Genomic DNA, 21097 nt, shown 5'->3' on the forward strand with positions numbered 1-21097 from the left:
TATAATGAAATTAAATTAATTAGATTTATATATAAAAAGTTGGGTAGCAAATTAGGTCCAGGGACCGGTACCTTTCATTTTCGACAAGCCATTCAATCGAGAAAGACACAGAATGACACTCAGTACAACCTCAATTCTCAAGTACGTCTATTACAAGTTACCGAACAAGCCAACTACCAGCCTGTTTAAAACAGGAGGAAGAACAAAATCTTCTTGTAAATTGTGAAACGCCGTTTAAATGCACTTGCTCCTTACGGATTCTTTTTACATGATCCAAGAATGAATCCCAACCATCATTCTTCAATCTTCTTGGGGAAATTCTAGTCCAGCAGCTATGAAATCGTATATGACTGTGATCCCACACTTCATGTGCCCAAGACCATTAAATTGTCCATACTAATATCTTAACCAGGTATTGCTAAAAGACGGCTTTGGTCCCAGCTTGGAAGTTTCCGCCAATAGCTATCCAGTTGGATGTTCTCTTCCACGGCTCAGTATGCTTTCTCACATCACTTAACTTCAATTGGTGATATCCAGAGTTTCACCTCTCTTCCACTGAAAGGCTTTAAAATGCCTGATGATTTCCGAAATAGATAATGCGGCTTTCTGAAGTTGCAAAAGAGTATTGTCATCCAAAGGTGCTTTCCGTAAATAACTAGCATTCAACAGATTGTGCACTCTTATCTTCCGAGTTTACAGCTGGGCGCATTAGCCAACACCCTTCCCCTACAGAACTTGTTGGTGAGAACTTCTTCAAGATGCTGAAAAATTAACGAAAATAAACCTGCATTAAAGAAAAGCAAAGTTACAAAGAGAATTAACATGGCTAGAGCCAAGTTTCGACGAAGAATTTGTTTCAATCCATCAGTTTACGAACTTAACCTACTAATTAGGGATGAAAAATATAGAAATTGAAGATCAAAACAATAACAGATAACACTACCGCGGATATGTTGTAAACAAAATGTAATAAAATGCAATGAACAAGCTAAACAGATATTCATATAAACACAGAAAGCTAAAGCACTCGCAACAGAGTGGGAAGATTTATATACACAACTCTGGACAAATTTCAGAATAGAAACTATAGCTATCAAGGGATTGGAGGGAGGTTATAATAGTGATCATTAAGACTAAGATGGTTATGATAAGCTGGTTGAGAACATGGACAAGTGGATACATTATGAAACTATTAGTACAGACCCATAGCACTTGCTGTTCCACCAGCTTTCACATTTGCCACTGGGAAAAAACAAAGCAAAGCAAAGAACATAGGAGCTGAAATACCTGCAGTGCCGCTTTCTCGCTCGAGTGATGTTCCTCTCACCAAGAGTGTCCCTGGATTTAGCTGGAAGACCTACATATGGAATAGATATACAACTATAGCTTAGGCCTGAAAGAACATATAACAAATTGTTGGAGCAAATGGAATTACCAAGACGCGAAAGCGCAGGGCATCTGGTTGGATTGGGAAATCATTTGAAGAACTGGATATGTTCAATTCGGGATGGTAACTAGCAGCCTCACTCCTGTTATCTGTTGTCTCAGTCTTTAGAATTGCATCAATTTGATCCTTTGAAGCAGTGATCTTTAACATAAAACTATAATTCAATCATCAGTTGGAAGTGATAATATATAGAAGGAGAAGTGACTTAGCAGATATTGTTCAGTCCTGAGTTACAGTAGTATGAATATATGAAACTGGGCAGTGACTGAACTTGGAGTAATATGAATATATCAAATTAGGCAAAAGTGAAAATGACTGAGAGCATACATCAACTTTGAAAGTGACAGCATCTAATTTACAAGATGCGCCACTCTTTCGAATGTAAGATTCCACTGACTGCAACACATGGAAGGCACTGTGCTGACATTGAAGACCCTAAGGAAACAGTAAAATAGCAATATTGAGATGCCATGTCTACACCAATTATATATAATATAAGACGATATAGAGACAATAAAATCAGAAATCTGGCATGTTGACAAAATACCACATATGCAAACAGAATGGAACATGGCATGTTGACAAAATACCACATATGCAAACAGAATGGATGGATAGACAGTACAGACTAATGACGACAGTAGGTTCTACTGAGTGCAGAATTGGGACCAGATAAACTGAAATTAGAAATCCTGCAATTGGCATGCAAGTATGCAAATGCTTTTGTATTTTCTGAAGAACTTTTGCAAGTACATTTAGCATCATTACTAATGCATTCGTCCTTGTTTGCCTGATCAAACATGACCAAAAAGAAACCAACCAAAAAACGATGTAAGATTAGAAAAAATTCTTAAACCTCAAGCATGAAAGAGAGATTATTCTCCTCAATCTTATGGGAAGGTATTATCTTCCTCGAAGCAGGTAAAAAGGACCAGGCAAGGCCCCATCTTGATGTCCTGCCCTGGACAAATTCTGTGGTCTTCACTACAGTAGCTCCAACTTTCCACAGTTCCGATACCAAAATATTCAGATTCAGTTTTCTTCCAACCATAGAAGTGTACCACCTAACCACAAACAAAAGTGGTGGACATAAAGGCTAAGGCAAGCCAATCACAGCTTTAAACCAAAAATCACTTACTGGAGATAAGTTAACCATTTTACCTAAATGTGTCTTTTAGCTTGACACTATCTTCAATGATGCGAGCGATGAAGGCGTGTTCACCACCAGAACAAACCATCTCCTCTGAAGTCCCTCCACAAGAAGTCTTCGGATTTAAACCGGCTTCATGCATTGTCTCAAAGAATGGGGGGTTGCACATACAGAAGTCAAAATTCTCCCCATCCTTGACAACACCTAAAAGTACCGGCGGGCCATTATAACTCTTGGACGCGCCTGAATGACTCTCGATTACAGATGATGCTGAACGGCCATCATTTTGGTCCTTTGCATTGCTAGAGTCAGAGCTACATTCACGACTAAATTTCAGAGTATTTTGCAATTCTCCCACATGACACATTTTATCCCCAGCACCAACCCTTCTAATTTCAATCAAGCCAGATATATGCGGATTGCTCTCGACATTTCGATTTGCCCACTCTATAGCTACATCCGTGATATCTTACAAGGACCACAGGAAATAACACACTCACTATAAATGAAAACAGTGAGTGAAACAATGAAAGATAGATGACAATAAAGATAAAGTACCTGAACCAACAAACTGCCAACCAAGAATTGACGCACCAAGGAGGGGATAAATACAATTTGCGCCAGTCCCAATATCAAAACCTTTCTTGACATCACCGTCAGCTCTGTTAGCTGGAATGGTATCTGAAGCCAAAAGATCTTCTATCCAATGGATGTAATTTGATCTGTTGGGCACTGTAGGGCAGAGTTGCCCATCAGGAATCCACCTAGAATATTAGATTTTCATCAAACAACAGGAGTCAACAAAATTGAAACTAAATACATCTATACTTTCCTTGCATACATTTGGTCATTGATGCCCCCACCCTCATCCCAGCCCACTGGTGAACAAAAAGAAATTACTACAAATTTGAATGCAGACATTCATTTTTTTAATCACAAAGCAGTTGCAAAATATTTCAAAATAGGCTGTAGCAAATGTAACCTAGATGGAAACAAAATAAGCATATAGGGCGTACCATCAGAACCTGCAAAACAACTGAGCTCATAAGTTAGAACTTAGCTATAAGAATAAACCAAATACCAAAATGAAACCATATTCAAGCTACAATAATGAAATTTGGTTTATAACTTAGCTGAAAATAAATAAACGCAGCTAAGGAACCCTACTTAATCAACTCTAGCTGAGAATCCACAAAATAGAATTAACCATAAGAAATAAAATAATATAGCAACAGACTTGATGAATATCCTAATTATAGCAAAAACGTAACCCCGTCAAAGAATCAGAAAAGTTTTACAATTCAGCGTACCACTCGAGACCATGATCGTGGAGTAGCAAGACTCGTGTGAGCTCGCGGGTAGCATTAAAATCCGTCCAATCAATTTTGGGCCGTCCGTCACGTGAGTAGAAGACATAGGGCTCAAAACTCGGGTACAAAGAGGCCAATAACCCGAAATCCGGCGGATTATCGGAGTATCTGTTTCGTGGATGGATTCCCCGCCGCTCAGCACCGTTCTTTCTCTTCCTCTTGCCCGCCATCTGCCGCTCCACAACTCTAACCGCCTCGGTTTCAAAACTAAACGAGTTTATAGATATGGGTTTCTGGAACGCGATTCTTGTTCTGGTGCGGTTTCAGTACAAAGTAGAACCAACTAAACTGAGATGGGGTTTAATGTTGAGAGCAGTAGAAGCCTGTAACCGTATTCGAAGAGATAATGGGCCAGAGTTAATTGGGCTAAGATAGTTTAAACTTTACGAAAGCCCACTTTTATAGTAGGAAGTAGGAGTATGGATGGATAAGTATGAGCAGCCTGCCCAACCCAATGCCCTTCTTGATTCACTGATATGGGAATGGGACCTTGTGGTTTTCATCTTATCCACAAGGTAAGATTATTCTGAGTCAGCAACTCTAACCTTTTCCGCCCAATTTGGATAAACACAGACACGCCAAATGACTCCTCAAACCACACCCACATCAGTTCCCTACCCTACATACAGTACCTCACCATTCCCCACACTCCCGCTCCCCTCTCTATAAACGTACAAATCATACATAGTAACACATCCATCCACTCTCAAGAGAGTAGACAGACAGACCGACCGACCATAGTTCAGACTTCAAATCAATGGCTACCATTTCATCATCTTTGTACGACTTGTTGGGCATTCCAGCGACGGCCACCGGACGTGAAATCAAGGACGCCTACAGGAGGCTGGCCAGGACGTGTCATCCCGACGTGGTGGCTGTCGCGCAAAGAAATAAATCAGCAACTGAGTTTATCCAGATTCATACAGCTTATTCCACACTCTCCGATCCTCACAAACGTGCGGATTACGATCGCGATTTATTTGGAGGGCGTGGTGGTTATAGTTCCTCCATGGGTGTGTCGTCGGCTCCCTTAAGGTCGGGATATGGAGTTAGGAATTGGGAGAGTGATCAATGTTGGTAATTAGCAACTGTAATGATAATTGAGTAGCTATTGTGATAGACCGTCATAGGCAGCAGGATGGGTGTGTGTATGTGTAGCGCATTTAGACCACACCACACTTGTTCTTCTAGTACATATATTTGCAGAGCGTAGAGTTTGCTAAGCTGAAATTATGCTACTTGACAACTCTTTAATATTATTTCATTAAGCAAAGATTATTCGCTAATTATAAAATAAATTTTAATATTATAATTGCACTGCCTTGTTTGCTTGAATCTGGAGTTTAGCGATCGATTCGAGGAGTGGCAAAGACGTACTAACTTCAATTTTCTCCACAAATCGGACGGTGAAGAACAAAATGTAATGTACCAATTGCTGGCCTGCCCATATATTTCCAGCACCAGTCTCTTTAGATTTCTGATAACAGGTTTAAATAATGAAAATTCTCACTCTAATTACCGTTCAGTTAAACTCAATTAACACACATTAAATATGATCAAAATTTATTATGTAATTAATATTTTTTTCTTAATTGGATTATAATTAATTTAATTTTGATCAAATCAGATATCTACTAATAATTTGGATTTATCCCGGATCCCACATCAGAATTTACACAGTTGAATCCAAAATGAAGTCCGGTTACGTGGCACCCTCCAACTCAAATATATCAAAGGCCCCGCGGGAGCAAAGTCCCAAAATACGAGAGAGAGAGAAATTAGGGCGAGGAGTTGTAATTTGTAGAAAGAAGAAAATGGCAGAGAGTGAGGTGAAAAGGGGAACGGTGAAATGGTTTAGCCATGAAAAGGGTTTTGGTTTTATAACTCCTGAAGATGGAAGCGAAGATCTGTTTGTTCATCAATCAGCCATCAAATCTGAGGGTTTCCGCAGCCTCGGCGACGGTGAGGCGGTCGAGTACATTGTCGAGTACGGCAGTGACGGCCGCGCCAAGGCCGCCAACGTCACTGGACCCGACGGCGCTTCTGTCCAGGGAAGCACCCGGGGATCTTACGGCGGAAGAAGCGGCGGTTATGGAGGATACAATGGGCCAGTGCCGGCCGCGCCAAGGCCGCCAACGTCACTGGACCCGACGGCGCTTCTGTCCAGGGAAGCACCCGGGGATCTTACGGCGGAAGAAGCGGCGGTTATGGAGGATACAATGGTGGAAGCAGAGGAGGCAGCCGCGGTTATGGAGGCGGTGGAGGAGGAGGTAGTGGTTGTTTCAGGTGCGGGGACACTGGGCATATGGCTAGGGAGTGCCCAGAGGGAGGTGGTGGAAGATATGGAGGCGGAGGCGGAGGGGGAGGGGGTTGTTATAATTGCGGTGAGGCGGGGCATTTTGCTCGTGACTGCCCCCGAGACAACCGCTGAGCTAACTGGGGATGCTGTGTCCTTTCTCTAGTGTTTTGCGTCCGTTTTTGCTATTTTAGGTTCTCTGATGAGGTGAACCATATGTTAGTATAAATGAAACCAGTGTCTGCCCCTTTATTATTGTGTTTTGGTTATATGGTGGCCTTATCAGAATTATCTGTGGTTAGGATTTCAATGTTATGACGGTGGTTTGTATCTTCTTCTGTTGATCGATACACGCAACGCATAAGGATATGCACTCGCTCCTTGAATTGTTATGCTAACTTTTCTCGAATTAATTCTTTAACTTATACGACGCCAAACCCGTATTTAGCAGTCAATAATAAACACAAATAAGACCGAATATCAGTTGAACCATGCAATGTAATGTCCGTTTGAGACAACTTCCCTGTGAATTAGTTGAGACTTGGCAAAGACATTGTTATTGATGTCTTTTATCTTTCGCACATCACAAACAATAGAGAATTATAATCGACTCCCGAAAGGCATCTGATTGCTGCACATAGACATCAAATGCCTGGGCAGTGAATATTAAGCAGGGGTAGTAATATTAAGCGGTTGCTCCTTTTAAGTTGCAAATTTCATTCAGAATTGATTGATGCATATTAAAAGCGATGACTAACAACATAAAAGATCTATTCTAACGTGCATTTCATTTTCCTGGAAAGAGGCCTAAAGAATGATTTGTGATGAACTGCACCGGTGCAGCTAGCATGCACTTGTCACCCGTGATTGCCGTTTCCTGTACCCTCTCCCATGGTTTCTGGCGGGCCCTGTAATGATCAGGGAGTAACTAACCACTTACCAGTTGAGTGGTATGGCGAAATAGTTCAAGGAGTATGATGAAGACGAGGCGGTGGCAGATGAGTGGCGTTGGCAGCGGGAGGTGGAAGAGGAGTGGTGGCGTTGGCCAGGTGTGGCGGCAGTTGAGATGGGCACTGGTAGCATTTAGTGAACAGCCCAAATGTGTCGATTTGGTGGATGAAATTAACCATGCTGGCCCAGCCACCAAACCCAAACCCAACAATCAGAACCCACACAACCACAAATATGTTGATCACATACGTCCCAACCCACCTCCCAAAGTACTTGGGAGGCTGCTCTATTGCATTCTGCACAGCAAGTTTAAATTGTCAGGTCATTGTTGTCTAATTTGTATTATGAACCCTTTTATTCAAGTTGGATACTTATAACAAGAAATAGAGTAATAACTGTTAATCCAAGAAGTTTGACAGAACAAAGCTCTGTTTTAAAGCTGCCCCCGATAATGACTTGACGATTATGCCAAGGCGTTTTTGGTCAAACTGTCCATTAAAACTGGGTCTGACCAAGATTCTGGCTTGTCCCACCTACCACCTGGCTGGCACCCTTAATATTTATTATATCCCTTTCCTTTGGAGGTTTACAATTGGAGTCAAATGAATCAATGCGCTAACTTGACACTAAATATCCTAAAACAAGGAGACCATTTTTGCCACTACAAGAATAAATGGGTACGTACCTCTCGGGCTGCTGCTGATTTGAAGGTGAAAATGTGAGCCAAAGCAGGGATAATATAGACAGTAAAGCTAACAAGAAGTGATCCGACAGTGGAGTTGATGGGGCCGAAGAATGGGAAGACGATGGCCAGGAACCATATCGGCACCACCACCGGCAACCTAGCTGCGGCTCGCTTGCACAAGCTCTTGCATTCATGCATGCCTATTGCCTTTTCCCACACAAAATACAAGGGCGTGCAAGCGAAACCAAATGTTATAAACTGCATCCACGTAACAACAATAACATATATCAGCTCCCAATAATTCAAATTTCTATATATTTTAAATAATTGACATTAATGAAAATAAATTATTAAATATTGTTGATGCCTGATGGATGAGCATCAAAATGACAGCCATGTCCCTGAAGGGTGATCTTGGGAGGAGGGAAAAGGCATTGGAGTGGTTGAGAAGTAAATCGCCGAATGCCCAGTATGCAGCTGCGGCAGATGGGAGGGTAAGTGTCAAGACATAGAGTGTGGCCAATAAGTAAATGGCCTTGAATTTCTGTGGCTTCCACATCGCGTGCATGATCTCTCTGCCCAACACAAAAACTTAATTCATTACCTTTCCAGTTTCCAGTTTCCAGGTCCCAGTTTCCAGTTACAATTAATTATACGTCAACCTCCCAAGTAGCTAACTCATTTTTCATTTAATTAAGTAACCTGTCAAATCTTTTGCATTAATTCTACCTTGTTCTAAACACATTAATACGTAATGTCATTTCTGATTATTATATATATCTATATCTGTATATATATATATATGGTTTCGAATAACTCCTACGTACGACATTAGAAAACGCATAATCAAACATAAAGCAAAAAAATAAGAAAAGCAGTACTGTAGAAAAGTGAGTGGAGAAAAGAGGTCTGCCTTTTTTCCCATACATGCAAAAAGAAAAAAAATAAAAAAGGGGTTCCCAAGAAAGTGGTACTTTTCTCCCCAGCACGCCTGGACGGGCATTATCCGAAAATTACTATTAAATTCTGAGACAAGGACTTATCATTAAACTCAGCAACTGTATGAATTGGTCACTAGATTGCATGATCAGATATGTACAAGATTATGTCTGTAAATGCCAATGTCAAGTCCCTTTAGGAATAAAGATGAAAGAATCGTCGTACTCATCTCTCAATTTGGAATTCACTGTTTTACCCTCCCTCCACCTCGACAGAAAGATATTAGTAGCTACGGCTTAGCTAGTATAATTCATAATAATATCTTACACTGTAACAGCATGTCCCCCGAATGTGTAGAGAATGTTTGTGGCTCCTGTGAAATACAGCACCAACTTGGTTGCACCCGAGTGCTCCACACCCTCCACCTGTTCTTGTTCATTCATATATACATAACATATATATTTATATATAATTATCAAGAAATCAAACACAATTAATTTAAAAAAGAAAAAGAAAAAGTTGCGTATAAATAGAAATTAAGAGGTAGAGAAGAGTAGAGTACTGAGTACCTGGCCATGAAGTAGAGAAGCAATGGTGAGATACCAAGCTGTGTAAGTGGTCATCAACAAGCCAAGAAAAGACCAGATTCTGTAGTTGTGGAAAGAAGGAATGAAGACAGTGGTGGCACAACATGCTCCGAAGATGTAAGTCCATGTTCTCTTGTCCAAATTATCATTTATGTAATATATATTGCTGCATGAAAACCAACAAATCAATAATTAATTAATACAATTTTCAATTACAACGATATATAACATATATGATTTTGATCATGCATGATGATGAATCCATCATCCACACACATACCTCGCACAGGCTATGAGTTGGATGACCGATCCAAAGAGAAGAAAAGTGCAGTTAAATGCCAAACCAACGTTCCTCCAGTGTTTTCCAAGGAGCCCATCAAGAACTTCAAACCACTGCTTGATTAATAAAACAGTATAATATAAAATTAATTATTAATTGCTCGGAATTAAACATATATTTATATAGGAAAAGCATGCATGTGAATATTAATTAATAATTAGAATATGAATTTATAAAGAATAATTAATGATATAATTACCTGAATGACATGGTTCCTGAAATCAACCTTCTCTCTTTCTTTCCTGGTTCTGTACTCCACATAGAGAATGCTGATGATATAAGCAGTCCAGCTACCCATCAAGCCGTAGAAGAGCTGAAACACAACTCCCGACATCATACCCAGCTGCGAAAATGAGTATGGCAATGTAAGCAGCACCTGAGCCACCTGATCCCAAAATGACTCAATATTAATTAATTAATTAATTCTCTCATGTTATACATTATTAGTGATATTGTACGTAAGACTGTGTGTAAAGAAACAGACCTGGTTAGAAGCACAGCTGAACCAGGCATCATAGGCTGAGCCGCCATGCCAGAAGAGGTTGGAAACTTTTGATTTGATGCTTATTATTGGCTTCCCTTCCCTCTCCATTTCTACATAATTTCCCACTATTACAGTCTTCTCAGAGGACTGATCATCCATTTTCCCTTTCTAGCTAGTGTGTGTATGTGTGTGATCTTGTACTGTATATCACAATGTGAGTGGTAACATTTATATATACAACTCTTGCAGATGCAGATATATAGGGAAGAAGATGGTGAGAGTTTCAGCAGAATAATGAGGAAGTGCGACTTTGGGAATAGCGTCACACCGCTTTTGAAGAGGGAAATTTCGCAAATACCAGTTGTTATAATTAAGTGTCTCTCCTCCTCGAATAATTAATTAATTAATTGTGTTCAAGAATAGTAAAGACATTGATTAAACGTGAGAGAGGGCACGAGTGCTTAATGTTGTCTACTTCCAATGCTAATCATCAGCGTAATGTTTTTTTTTTAATTAATTTGGAAGATATTAATGAGGTGTTGGTGACAAAATACTAATTTTAGGATAAATTAGGTCGATTTCCCTAAAATTTAGTATAATTACAAATACCCCTTATTGTTTGGAAAATCATCAATACTCATTTTATTTTAACGATCGTGTTACAATCAGCACAATTCGTTAGGTTTCCATCAATTTTTTATGTTAAACTGACCAAAATACTTTATGAATTAAAAATTATAATTTTATTTATTTTTTAAAAAAATTGTTATCTTTTTTTGGACTGAATAGATAATTTTATTTATAGTTTTTCCATCTACTCCTTTAATTTTTTATAAATTTTTAATTTTTTTAAAAAATAAAAAGTATAATAAGATCAAAGTTGATAATTTCATATCTTCATTCAAGAATTACATAATTTAATCAAATATTAAGAAATATTTATAATTTTTCAAATAGTAATAAAGTATTGATAATTATGACAAATATTAAGGAAGGTCGATATGTAATTTAGGCATAATTTTATAATCTTCATATTTGTTTACTTTGAGAATTTTGGGTAAAATATAAATCCTGAATAATCTAAAATCCTATATCTAACAGAAAGACAAACCTTTTTGTTTGGAAAAAGAAAAGAGGATGATGAGAAAATAGACCAAATGATTGCTGCCAAAGGGGAAGAGGCGTGGTTGCTTTTTAATGAGAGAACACAGTGGCTTTTATCAGTTATATCACATACATAGGGGCAAACTTGGGAATGCACACACCCTCAACTATCTACAAACCCCAAATACCAACACTGTCTCTTTTCACATGGGACTGCAAAATTCGGCAAACACATCATCCATTCATATTTGTCACGATTTCATATTTGATGTAATTATACGTAAATTTTTAATAGTTTAAAAAATTATATTTATTACTTTTAATATTTATTTTTCTTAATAAATAAAATTTTTTATTAATTAAAATTCACTAAATTTGATAATATTGATAAAAAAGAATAATTACACTCTTTTCTTTAATGTTTAGTATAATTATACGTAAATCCTCTAAGCTTAGGGAAATTACATCTACCACTCCTAAGGTTAAATCTCTCTGTTAGTCAAAATTAACTAAATTTGTTGATATTAATAAAATTAATAATTTTATAATTGAAAAATATTTTTCGAAGCACCACGCCAAGAAAAAATGAGATTGAGGGCATAATTTGACATTTTCTTAGTTTTAGAAGGGTCGTGCCAAAAAAAGTTTAATTCGATTATGCAATATACCAATTACCCGATTCCCACATTTTGATATTTTAATGTGGTTCGAAATAATCATATGAAGCTTCTTTCCACGTCAATTAAAGAAACCATTTATACATACTCCTTTTTTCTTAATTGGAAAGAAACCATTCTTACTCAACCATACAAATTTCAATTTAAGTTGGGTTTAATCGGATCTAAATGAATTATATAGTAAGTGTAATATATTGGTGATTTGATTGGTGTATAATTTAAAAAATGATCAATTACATGATAATTATATCACACTTATTAAACAACCGATTTGATTTTGAAAAAACATGATTTAGGTAAAAAAAGAATTGGTCTAGCACATGGATACAGCTAATTGATGGAAAATATCATATTGTATATATTCTACGATCATCACACATTAATTTGCGTACTGCATAACTATAAGAAAACAAGGCATATACTATAAATAATATTGCAACGGAATTAATTTCATAGCTAATGAGATGGGCTAACAATGAATATTTTGTAGCAAATTGTTTATTGAAATTACTCAAAAAAATAAGATATGCAGGTAACAAATTTTTTTAATTTTGTAGCTTTGGAGATGGACTAACAAAGGATATTTTGTAGCAAATTATATATTAAAAATATTTGATGAAAATTAGGTACATAGGCGACGAAATGGCTACAAATATTGCAACAAAGTGTACATTAGATGATTTTTTATTGCTTACACTTCTGTTGCCAATCTCCATTGCTAGTGCAACAAATTAGCTATAAAGTTTTGTGTAGAGAATAATTTAAAAATAAAAAACTATGGAGTATCTTATTTATTTATAAAGTGAACTGCGGAATTATCTTAATTATGAAAATAAAACTTGCTAGGAAGTCTCATTTGCAACGAAAACAAAAATGAAATCGAATATTCTGTCGCTATAGTAATAAATATAGCTACAGAAATTTTATTTCTATAACAATGACGGTGCTACGGAATTTTGATGGAAAAATTTGTTACAAAATTTTCATTTCTTTACTACAATATTGGCTACGAATTTTCTATTACTATGTGAGGTACTCCATTCCACATGGATTATGAATTAATAAGATAAACAATATATAATCATTGGGCAAAGAACTCAAGTGCATCAATTGAATACTTTTCCATGAGTTGTTAATAATTGAATTTTAGAATGCACTCAAATGCGTTCGGAGGCAATTCTTGGGTCCATTAGGATCGCGAGCCCGGGGCGTAACAAATAGTGTCAGAGTCGACCACTTGACTGAGTCGAGAACTAAGTGTGATAAGAGGCCAAGTGCTACATGCATGGGAGAGGGCTCAGGACATATAACCTACCTAAAAAGTTTCCGTTAAAATTAATTATAGAGATATAGGTTTCAAAAATAACTTAGAATCATTTTTGTAGCTATAAAGACGTATGTAAAAGCATGTGCTACGGCTAAATGGAAACGAATACCATATTTTATAGCTATGTACATACACGTACACGTACTATTACTATGAATTCATAATTATAATGTAGATGATGGGCATGCATATACATATAATTAAAGTATGATGATGATGTTAGTTATGGGGCGCGGGAGCAAGCCTGAAACCGACTCTAATGCAGCCAGCGAGAGCGAGGCAGACAAACATACATATTATACATAATCTGTTAGGGAAATGATGGACTACGTACGTACTGCTCCTTTTATGGCGCCATTGGGACCACATCAGAAACATTCCCTCATCATTTATACCCATCATTGCATATCATATATATCAATTATGAGATACACCAATGTTGATGCCACTTCCCCTTTACCATTCACATTTCATGTTTACAACATATATTGTTACTGCATCGGCCCGATTAGATGGATGGGATGGTATGAAGGGAATGCAGTGATTGAAATAATTGGGATTAGCAATAGTTGTGGGTGCAGTATAATTGAACCCGCAAACTCATTGAATTTGTATGATCATGCATCAAAATGAGCCTCCCTATGATCATTTTGAGTCCACTTGCTGGCTGTTTGGTGGGAGGCCTAATCACTTAATTCTCCAATCAATCATTAACTTTGAACCAAACCTTCAACATCCATCTTCATGTTCCCATCTCCATCTCATTCTTCATTTTCAAACAAACCTAACAACTAATCAAGAACAGCTAATCAGATCAACTTAAAAACACCACATATTCTAAATTGCTCTTTTTTCTAATACTTGTAATGAAATGGGTAATTATATCATGTTATAATTACAATCTTGATTCATTGTAAAAGAAACAAAAAAATGGGCTTGAATGTGGATACTCTACTGGGTTGGGCCAGTAACATATTACGCTAATACTGCAACATCTCTTTTGACTTTCATGTTGTTGGGCCATCCAGGTGGCAACTTTCGTTAAGGATTTGAAATCTTTAAGCATGAAATCAAAATATGCCACACAGCAGTTTCAAATGAGTGGGTTATATAATTTATAGGGGTAACCAAATTTCAATATTTTTACTCTTCGCATATGGTATGAATGAATAAAATAAAAAATAACAAAAAGATATTCCAAAACCCCACTGCAAGAAGTCGCGCACCCATCCCAATCACCATTGCTTTGCAACAACTCCCCACTCTCCCCTTTCCCTCTCTTCTCTTTTTCTTGTCCTAATCTCCCATTGACACCTTCTCTTTCCTTCTTACCATCTTTATTCCCTAAAAAGAAAGGAAAAAAAGAAAAAAAAAAGAATAGGAATTGGCAAAGGAGGCAGAATGAAAATTAAAACGAAAATATTTCTTTAAAAACCTGTAAATTCAGTTTACTTCTCTGCTATCTTCCAAATGGGCCGTCTTCTCTTCTCTGCCACTTTGCTCTCTCTCATCTTCAACTTCTCTCTCTTCCCAGGTTGTATCTTTTATTAGTTCCAAGTATTTTTTGTTCATTCACTTCTTGAGCTGATTTGATCTTCCCCTTTCTTGAAATCCTACAGAGGTGGATTCGACGACGTTCAAGATAGTCAACAAGTGCCGCCGCACGATATGGCCCGGAATACTGACGGGCGCCGACAGGCCATTACTCAATCCCACAGGCTTTGTTCTCAAGAGCGGAAAATCCAGAACTCTTCGGGTACCCAGGTCCTGGTCGGGTCGGTTATGGGCTCGAACCCATTGCTCCACTGACCCCTCCACCGGGAAGTTCTCCTGCGCCACAGCTGATTGCGGCTCGGGGAAGCTAGAATGTGCCGGGAGTGGCGCAATCCCCCCGGCCACGCTGGCGGAATTCACTCTCAACGGCGATCAAGGTCTCGACTTCTACGATGTCAGTCTTGTCGATGGGTACAACCTCCCAATGCTGATAATCCCCAAGGGAGGTACAAGAGGAGGCCCAGGAGGGTGCAGCTCCACGGGGTGTCTAGTGGATTTGAACGGCGCGTGTCCGAGGGAGCTGGCGGTGGCGCGTGGGAATGGCAGCCGAGAGAGCGTGGCGTGCAAGAGCGCGTGCGAGGCTTTTGGAGATCCGGTGTATTGTTGCAGCGAGGCATATAACAGGCCGGACACTTGTAGCCCGTCTGTGTACTCGCTGTTCTTCAAGCACGCTTGCCCGCGCTCATACAGTTACGCTTACGACGACAAGACCAGTACCTTCACCTGTGCTTCCGCCGACTATATAATCATCTTCTGCCCATTGCCATACACCAGGTAAATTTACTGCTAAACCCTTTAAAATCTATAATTCTTTGGTTGAAGTTGTTGGTGGTAAGGTGTCAACGAGGAATCTTTATACTACATTGAAACTCTTAGCAAATTCTGCCTGGTAGATATTAGTCAAGGAATGAAGAGTTAGAATTAGAATCGGAAAGACTTTGACATTCAAAAAGTTTCATCAATCCCCAATTCTATTAGTTCTGTTTCGTGTATTACATAAATGTGAAGTTTAAGTAGAGTTTGGAGTGTACAAGAGCGAATGACAGACTCTCTTTTCCTTGTTGGGTGGGAATGAAGTCCTTTTCATGTTTTATTTCTAAATCTTTTAGGCTTTTCTACAGCTAATTAATGACCTAGACTGTTCAGAAAGTTCAAAATTCAGTGCAAATATTGCAATTGGCGTTCCATTATCATTCTGGAATCAGAGATTGTATTTGTAGACTGTAGGTGCATTTCCTCAAATAACAGAGACTTCCATTTGTTGTATGATGAGTTTGAGGTGTGGTGGTTGGCCGTGAAATTACTTAACCCCGGTTAGGTTGCAGGATTGTATTACATAAGATCAATGTTGTTCATTTGCATATCTAAGTTATTTTACAATGTTGTTTGAGTTATTGTGCCCTCAGCTTCGTGTTATATATTTCTGAAATTCATGTTTGATTCTATTTTCCCTTCTTCTTCTGCCTCCTCTTCTTCTGTCCGCCCTGTGTATATGCAGCTTCCATGTCCATCTGCATCACAAGATTCTTAGGTTTTGCTACTTTAACTGCGGAACGAAATTAAACCATTTGTTAGGAAGCCCTATATAAACATGATAACGAGTTTCTTACTTTGTCGTTGCATTAATGAGTTGTAATGATTGGACCCCAGGTAAGTTTGAGAATCTCCTATTTTATTATACAGTCGGATGTAATACTCTAATATGTGTTTGTGGTTATGGCTCCATTTCAGAGAGTTAATCTGTTCAAAATTTTTACAGCCAAAAATTTCTGGCAGCACGGAAGGAAACAGCGGATTTGCCTCTAGTTAACAAAAGTATGATGTACATTGGAAGGCACCACACGCGGTTGTCATCATCAGGTTTGACTTCAATGCACTCTTTGGCATCTGCTATTTGTACGTTGATGAAAATCTTGCATGTTCTGCTGCTCTTGTGAGCTTTATGACTGAAAATTTTGCATGTTCTGCTGCTCTGCTATTTGGACTCTTTCAGGCTGATTACCAATTATTGTAGCTGAAGATTGAGCATTTTGTTGCGAGCCTCAATGCTGTATTAGCTCTTGTTACTCACTTTTGCGACTTGGATTAGATTGTTGACACCAACATTTCGTGGCCGACAAAGATACAAGCATCTCCGTATATAGGTTACTCTCCTCCGTACTTTGGTTATTCCACTTGTGCAAATAGAAATGTTGATGGATGAGGCAAGATAGTGTCCCCGGCATCTTTATCTCTGGTAGGAATAGGATTGGTAAGGGGAGAAGTAGTTGTGGATGCGGTGAAAATTATTGAGAAATGGGAATTTAGGCAGTATGGGGTATCTTGGTGTGGATAAAAGCTGTTTGAAATGTGTGCTTCTCTAGCGGGAATAATTTGGTAAATGAACTCGGACTCCTCCTCCGCTGCCAAAACTTGAAATGTTATATTCTTCTGTTTCTCTTGTCTATTTGGTACTCCTAGTTCTGGATGATTGCATGGGTTGGTATTACACCTACTTCAACTTATTTTGTCTAATTTAAAACTCAAGTTCATTTTAACTAATTTTGATTATGGGCCTGGCTGATTCTAAGGCCCAAGGACTTGTGAACTTTGTTTTTACTTTCTTGTTATTCTTTTTTCTAATTAAACATATTTGTAAAGTGGTGACAGACAGGACTAAAAGTTGAGGTTGTGTGATGGTAAATGATTATGCAATACGGTAATTCAGAGATCAATGTGCGATTACCCGTAAATCACTCAAGACAAACTGTTATTATAGCATAAATGCGCAGCTATATATATGGCCGGGCTGTATGATGTAATTATTAGATAAATCGTTTGTTGTTCATAGTCTCAATAAAATTAATGGATTCATATGATATGGTAAATTTGAACATCCCTGACTTTTATAACTGAACCAAACCGGTTTTTAAAGAATTATTACATGGGATGGGCCTATTCTAATACAGGCAGTAATGATGGTATTTGTATTTGAATTGGTAATGAGGAAGGGGATGGCAATATGTGTAGGAGTAGGACGAGAGTTGATTAGTTGAGTTCTAACATAGATTAATAAATGTGTCAAGAACGTGACATAAGAAATTTGGAAGAATTTGGGTGATGGGAGTGACAGAGAATGATTTGGCACATGCACAAATTTCACTTGTGCTGTGCTATTACACACATGTAATGTAACCGAATTTAGGTAAGGGGAAAGAGAAACAGGACTAGAGAATGTGAGAAACTAATCTCAATGGAAGCTTCAATAACATTATCTCATTTAAATAAATAATTATCCATTGTAATTAATTCGACTTCTAATAAGAAGATTCTTAAGTTACATGATAATGTTAAATTCTTTCAGTGTTATTTTTCAAAAAACATAATATATTAAAACAAAATTGAATCAGGAGACAACGTACATGCAATTTTATGTGTCTCTGTAGATGCGGGAATGAATGGACTCAACGTCCGGAGTGGGAGTCAAGAAGACAAGAACAGTAGTTTAGACGGAATGGTCCAAATTTGCGTCAAAAGGCGGAGAAAAACAAGTCCGCTTTTGCATAAAAAAATTATCCGAAAGTTTAAACAAATGAAATGATGGAATTGTAATAAAGCGGGGTTGAATGGTCGTGTGAGGTGGGGCCTCCATCATCACAAATCTCCCCCCTAAAATCATAATCATTCATCTTTCAACCCTTACCCACCCCCACATATTGAATTGCTGCCTCCTGTCTGTTATGATATGATACATGTTAGTAGCATATTCAATTCAAACAAGGGCATGTTTGTTTGTCTTCATTTTCAACTAGTTTACGTTGAATTTTACCAAGTGCAATTTAGGTTTTGATGGGTCACAGTTGTGTGCAGTTAAAAGTCACGTCTAAATGGAATCCAATGATTTTTACTGAATGGGTCAGTGGAATTAATGTGAGTTTGGATGGAGAAAAGAAAGGACAGTGAGCCCACAAGGAAGGGAAAAACAATTGATGATTTATGTGGATGTAAGTTGTTATTCCTCTCAGCCACAGAGACAGAGTGGAGTCTCATTCCATATTCTTGTTATTAACCAAAATAGAAATAAGGGATTAATGATCCTTTATTAGTGACATAAAGATTTTCAAATTAGTATTTGATAATTAATTGATGCAGAGGCGTTGTAATTATTATTACTATTACTATTACTATTACTGCTCTCTCTCTCTCTTCCAACGCTCTCACCCTTTTTCTCTTCTTTTCCCTTTAATTAATTCATACTCATATGAGTACCAGTACCAGTACCAGTACGTGTTTGTTGGGACCCGACACGACCACAAATCATCATAACACCTCATTTCTCGCTCTCCCACTGGCCGCTGCACACCTCTGTGTTGGTAGGCCGCCCGAGACGACAAATCGCTGCTCCAACCCACTGCCTGCCGCATTCTGAATTTACGGACCCATAATAATAAAGATTAATAAATTACCCATTGCTAATTGCTTCTCTTTTTCTTTATTTTATTACTATTCTTTCCACTCCAACATAACAACAAACTAATCACTCCAACTATTTCCTTTCCCTTCACATCTACATCACATTAAAACAAGCAAAGGATCGGAGGAGCTGATTGCTTTGAGTTGCAGCACCATGGACCTCTCCTTTACCAACCCAGCCTTCCTTCTCGCTTTCCATATCTTTTTCAGAGGTAAAACTAACTCTAACAACTCCCCTTCCACCATCATTTTCCTTACATTACTTTCAACTTTTCTTACTTGGGTTTTACTGTAAGTATGTGATCTTCCAGCTGGGTTTTCCTCATTTTGTTGCTTATACTTTTTGTCTTTGATAAAATATGGCCTTTCAACTGGATTCTTGCCTTTTTTATTTCCTTTTTGGCGGCATCGTCGAACTGGGATTTAGCTGTTTGTTTTAATTTCTTCCCAGATGTGCGAGCTTCAACAGGTTTTTGCCATTATAATTTTCTTTTGGAGATAAATATGTGGTTTGTCCCTTCCTCATTTCTCTCTCTTCAACAGTCGCATTTGGAGCCACATTCACATTTGTAAACAAGTGCGAGTACACAGTGTGGCCCGGTATACTCGCTAACGCCGGCAGCCCCACACTCGACAGCACCGGATTCGAGCTTCCCCCAGACTCTTCCCGAACTTTCATCGCCCCTGCCGGCTGGTCAGGCCGTTTCTGGGGTCGAACTGGATGCACATTCTCCGGTTCTGAACCAGGCTCTTGCCAGACTGGCGACTGCGGGTCGGGTCAAGCAGAGTGCAATGGTTCAGGAGCTGCCCCACCAGCCACGCTGGCAGAGTTCACACTTGGGACTGGCGGCTTAGACTTTTACGACGTCAGCCTTGTGGACGGGTACAATTTGCCTATGATAGTTGAAGCTACGGGCGGCTCTGGCATGTGCGCTTCGACCGGTTGCGTGACGGATCTAAATAGGGTCTGCCCCTCGGAGCTGCGGGTTGGTGGTGGCGAAGCGTGTAAGAGCGCATGTGAGGCGTTCGGGAGCCCGGAATATTGTTGCAGCGGCACGTTTAACTCACCTGCGACGTGTCGGCCGTCGGTTTACTCGCAGATGTTTAAGTCGGCCTGTCCTAGATCATACAGCTACGCCTATGATGACCCCACGAGCACTTTTACGTGCTCTGGAGCGGATTATACGGTGACTTTTTGCCCCTCCATGCCAAGGTAAAACAAAGTTTGCCTCTGCTTATTCATATTCTTGGTTAATAAGTCATGAGTGCATGAACAGATAATTATAGAAATGCAGCAAAAGTTTGGCCTAGTTGTAAACTTGTAGCAAAATCTTTTTGTTGTGAATGTTTCTATTTTCCAGCCTGCCCGGTGTTTTTCTTGTCTTAATGGTGGGATTTTGTGGTTTCTTTGGCTTTTTAGTCTTGACCATGGGAATAAAGTTCTTAGAATAGTTGAATTTAAGATATAGCAAAGGTCAAGAATGGTAGAATGATTTGCTTCCTATCTCCTCTATATTAAAGAAAGCATTAATAATTTCACCTAAGATTTTAGCGAGATCATCAAGTTGATTGCAAGACTCAGTGGATGCTACTACTATAGTCTATAGCAACGAATGACCCTTTGCTTATCTTGCGGTGTTCTTGCAGTCAGAAATCTTCAAAAGATCCAAACCCAACAATGACAGCACCAGGAACTACTAATGCTGATGGGTCTCTATCAGGGTCAGACACTGG

General features: G+C 38.7%; 5 protein-coding genes across 8 annotated transcripts; 3 read left to right on the top strand and 2 right to left on the bottom strand.

The window, feature by feature from the left end:
* LOC105169769 (methyltransferase-like protein 16 homolog) lies at positions 78 to 5529 on the bottom strand. Of its 3 annotated transcripts, none has more exons than XM_011090277.2 (8): positions 3908 to 5529; positions 3156 to 3361; positions 2609 to 3065; positions 2304 to 2511; positions 1775 to 1882; positions 1436 to 1588; positions 1288 to 1357; positions 78 to 761 (listed from the first exon to the last, which is right to left on the bottom strand). In XM_011090277.2, exons 1-8 carry the CDS (start codon positions 4135 to 4137, stop codon positions 754 to 756), a joined length of 1440 nt encoding a protein of 479 aa, XP_011088579.1. In that variant the 5' UTR covers positions 4138 to 5529; the 3' UTR covers positions 78 to 753. The 3 variants fall into 3 exon arrangements, with proteins under 3 accessions (XP_011088579.1, XP_011088578.1, XP_011088580.1); XM_011090276.2 differs by having other exon boundaries at positions 78 to 784; XM_011090278.2 differs by lacking the exons at positions 78 to 761; positions 1288 to 1357 and having other exon boundaries at positions 1438 to 1601.
* On the top strand, positions 5608 to 6632 carry LOC105169772 (glycine-rich protein 2-like). The gene is made up of 2 exons (XM_020696489.1): positions 5608 to 6078; positions 6135 to 6632. The coding sequence occupies exons 1-2, from the start codon at positions 5659 to 5661 to the stop codon at positions 6396 to 6398; spliced, it is 684 nt and encodes a 227-aa protein (XP_020552148.1). The 5' UTR covers positions 5608 to 5658; the 3' UTR covers positions 6399 to 6632.
* Positions 6380 to 10562, bottom strand: LOC105169770 (auxin transporter-like protein 5). Its single transcript, XM_011090279.2, has 8 exons — positions 10250 to 10562; positions 9965 to 10150; positions 9706 to 9818; positions 9408 to 9591; positions 9166 to 9263; positions 8267 to 8474; positions 7900 to 8157; positions 6380 to 7510 (listed from the first exon to the last, which is right to left on the bottom strand). Exons 1-8 carry the CDS (start codon positions 10406 to 10408, stop codon positions 7229 to 7231), a joined length of 1488 nt encoding a protein of 495 aa, XP_011088581.1. The 5' UTR covers positions 10409 to 10562; the 3' UTR covers positions 6380 to 7228.
* Positions 14619 to 17448, top strand: LOC105169773 (thaumatin-like protein 1b). Its single transcript, XM_011090281.2, has 4 exons — positions 14619 to 14891; positions 14977 to 15685; positions 16671 to 16771; positions 16905 to 17448. Exons 1-4 carry the CDS (start codon positions 14828 to 14830, stop codon positions 16907 to 16909), a joined length of 879 nt encoding a protein of 292 aa, XP_011088583.1. The 5' UTR covers positions 14619 to 14827; the 3' UTR covers positions 16910 to 17448.
* On the top strand, positions 19258 to 21097 carry LOC105169774 (thaumatin-like protein 1b; the record flags this gene model as incomplete). Of its 2 annotated transcripts, XM_020696488.1 has the most annotated exon segments (4): positions 19258 to 19575; positions 19815 to 19832; positions 19907 to 20576; positions 21011 to 21097. In XM_020696488.1, coding segments are annotated over 4 exon segments (833 nt in total), but the record flags the coding sequence as incomplete, so codon positions are not given.

The sequence above is a fragment of the Sesamum indicum genome, linkage group LG8 (assembly GCF_000512975.1).
Source record: "Sesamum indicum cultivar Zhongzhi No. 13 linkage group LG8, S_indicum_v1.0, whole genome shotgun sequence".
In the NCBI taxonomy this organism is placed as follows: domain Eukaryota; kingdom Viridiplantae; phylum Streptophyta; class Magnoliopsida; order Lamiales; family Pedaliaceae; genus Sesamum; species Sesamum indicum.

Excerpts from the sequence above, each read along its gene's own strand:
- LOC105169769 (XM_011090276.2), bottom strand. The coding sequence starts at position 4,137 with ATGGCGGGCAAGAGGAAGAGAAAGAACGGTGCTGAGCGGCGGGGAATC. Across the intron at positions 3,362-3,907 it reads CACGATCATGGTCTCGAGTG|GTGGATTCCTGATGGGCAAC; the intron begins GTACGCTGAATT and ends CTAATATTCTAG. Across the intron at positions 2,512-2,608 it reads AAGCTAAAAGACACATTTAG|GTGGTACACTTCTATGGTTG; the intron begins GTAAAATGGTTA and ends GTTTGTGGTTAG.
- LOC105169772 (XM_020696489.1), top strand. The coding sequence starts at position 5,659 with ATGAAGTCCGGTTACGTGGCACCCTCCAACTCAAATATATCAAAGGCC. Across the intron at positions 6,079-6,134 it reads ATGGAGGATACAATGGGCCA|GGAAGCACCCGGGGATCTTA; the intron begins GTGCCGGCCGCG and ends GCTTCTGTCCAG.
- LOC105169770 (XM_011090279.2), bottom strand. The coding sequence starts at position 10,408 with ATGGATGATCAGTCCTCTGAGAAGACTGTAATAGTGGGAAATTATGTA. Across the intron at positions 9,819-9,964 it reads TCAGGAACCATGTCATTCAG|TGGTTTGAAGTTCTTGATGG; the intron begins GTAATTATATCA and ends TTAATCAAGCAG. Across the intron at positions 9,264-9,407 it reads CTTCTCTACTTCATGGCCAG|GTGGAGGGTGTGGAGCACTC; the intron begins GTACTCAGTACT and ends GAACAAGAACAG.
- LOC105169773 (XM_011090281.2), top strand. The coding sequence starts at position 14,828 with ATGGGCCGTCTTCTCTTCTCTGCCACTTTGCTCTCTCTCATCTTCAAC. Across the intron at positions 14,892-14,976 it reads CAACTTCTCTCTCTTCCCAG|AGGTGGATTCGACGACGTTC; the intron begins GTTGTATCTTTT and ends GAAATCCTACAG. Across the intron at positions 15,686-16,670 it reads TGCCCATTGCCATACACCAG|CCAAAAATTTCTGGCAGCAC; the intron begins GTAAATTTACTG and ends AAATTTTTACAG.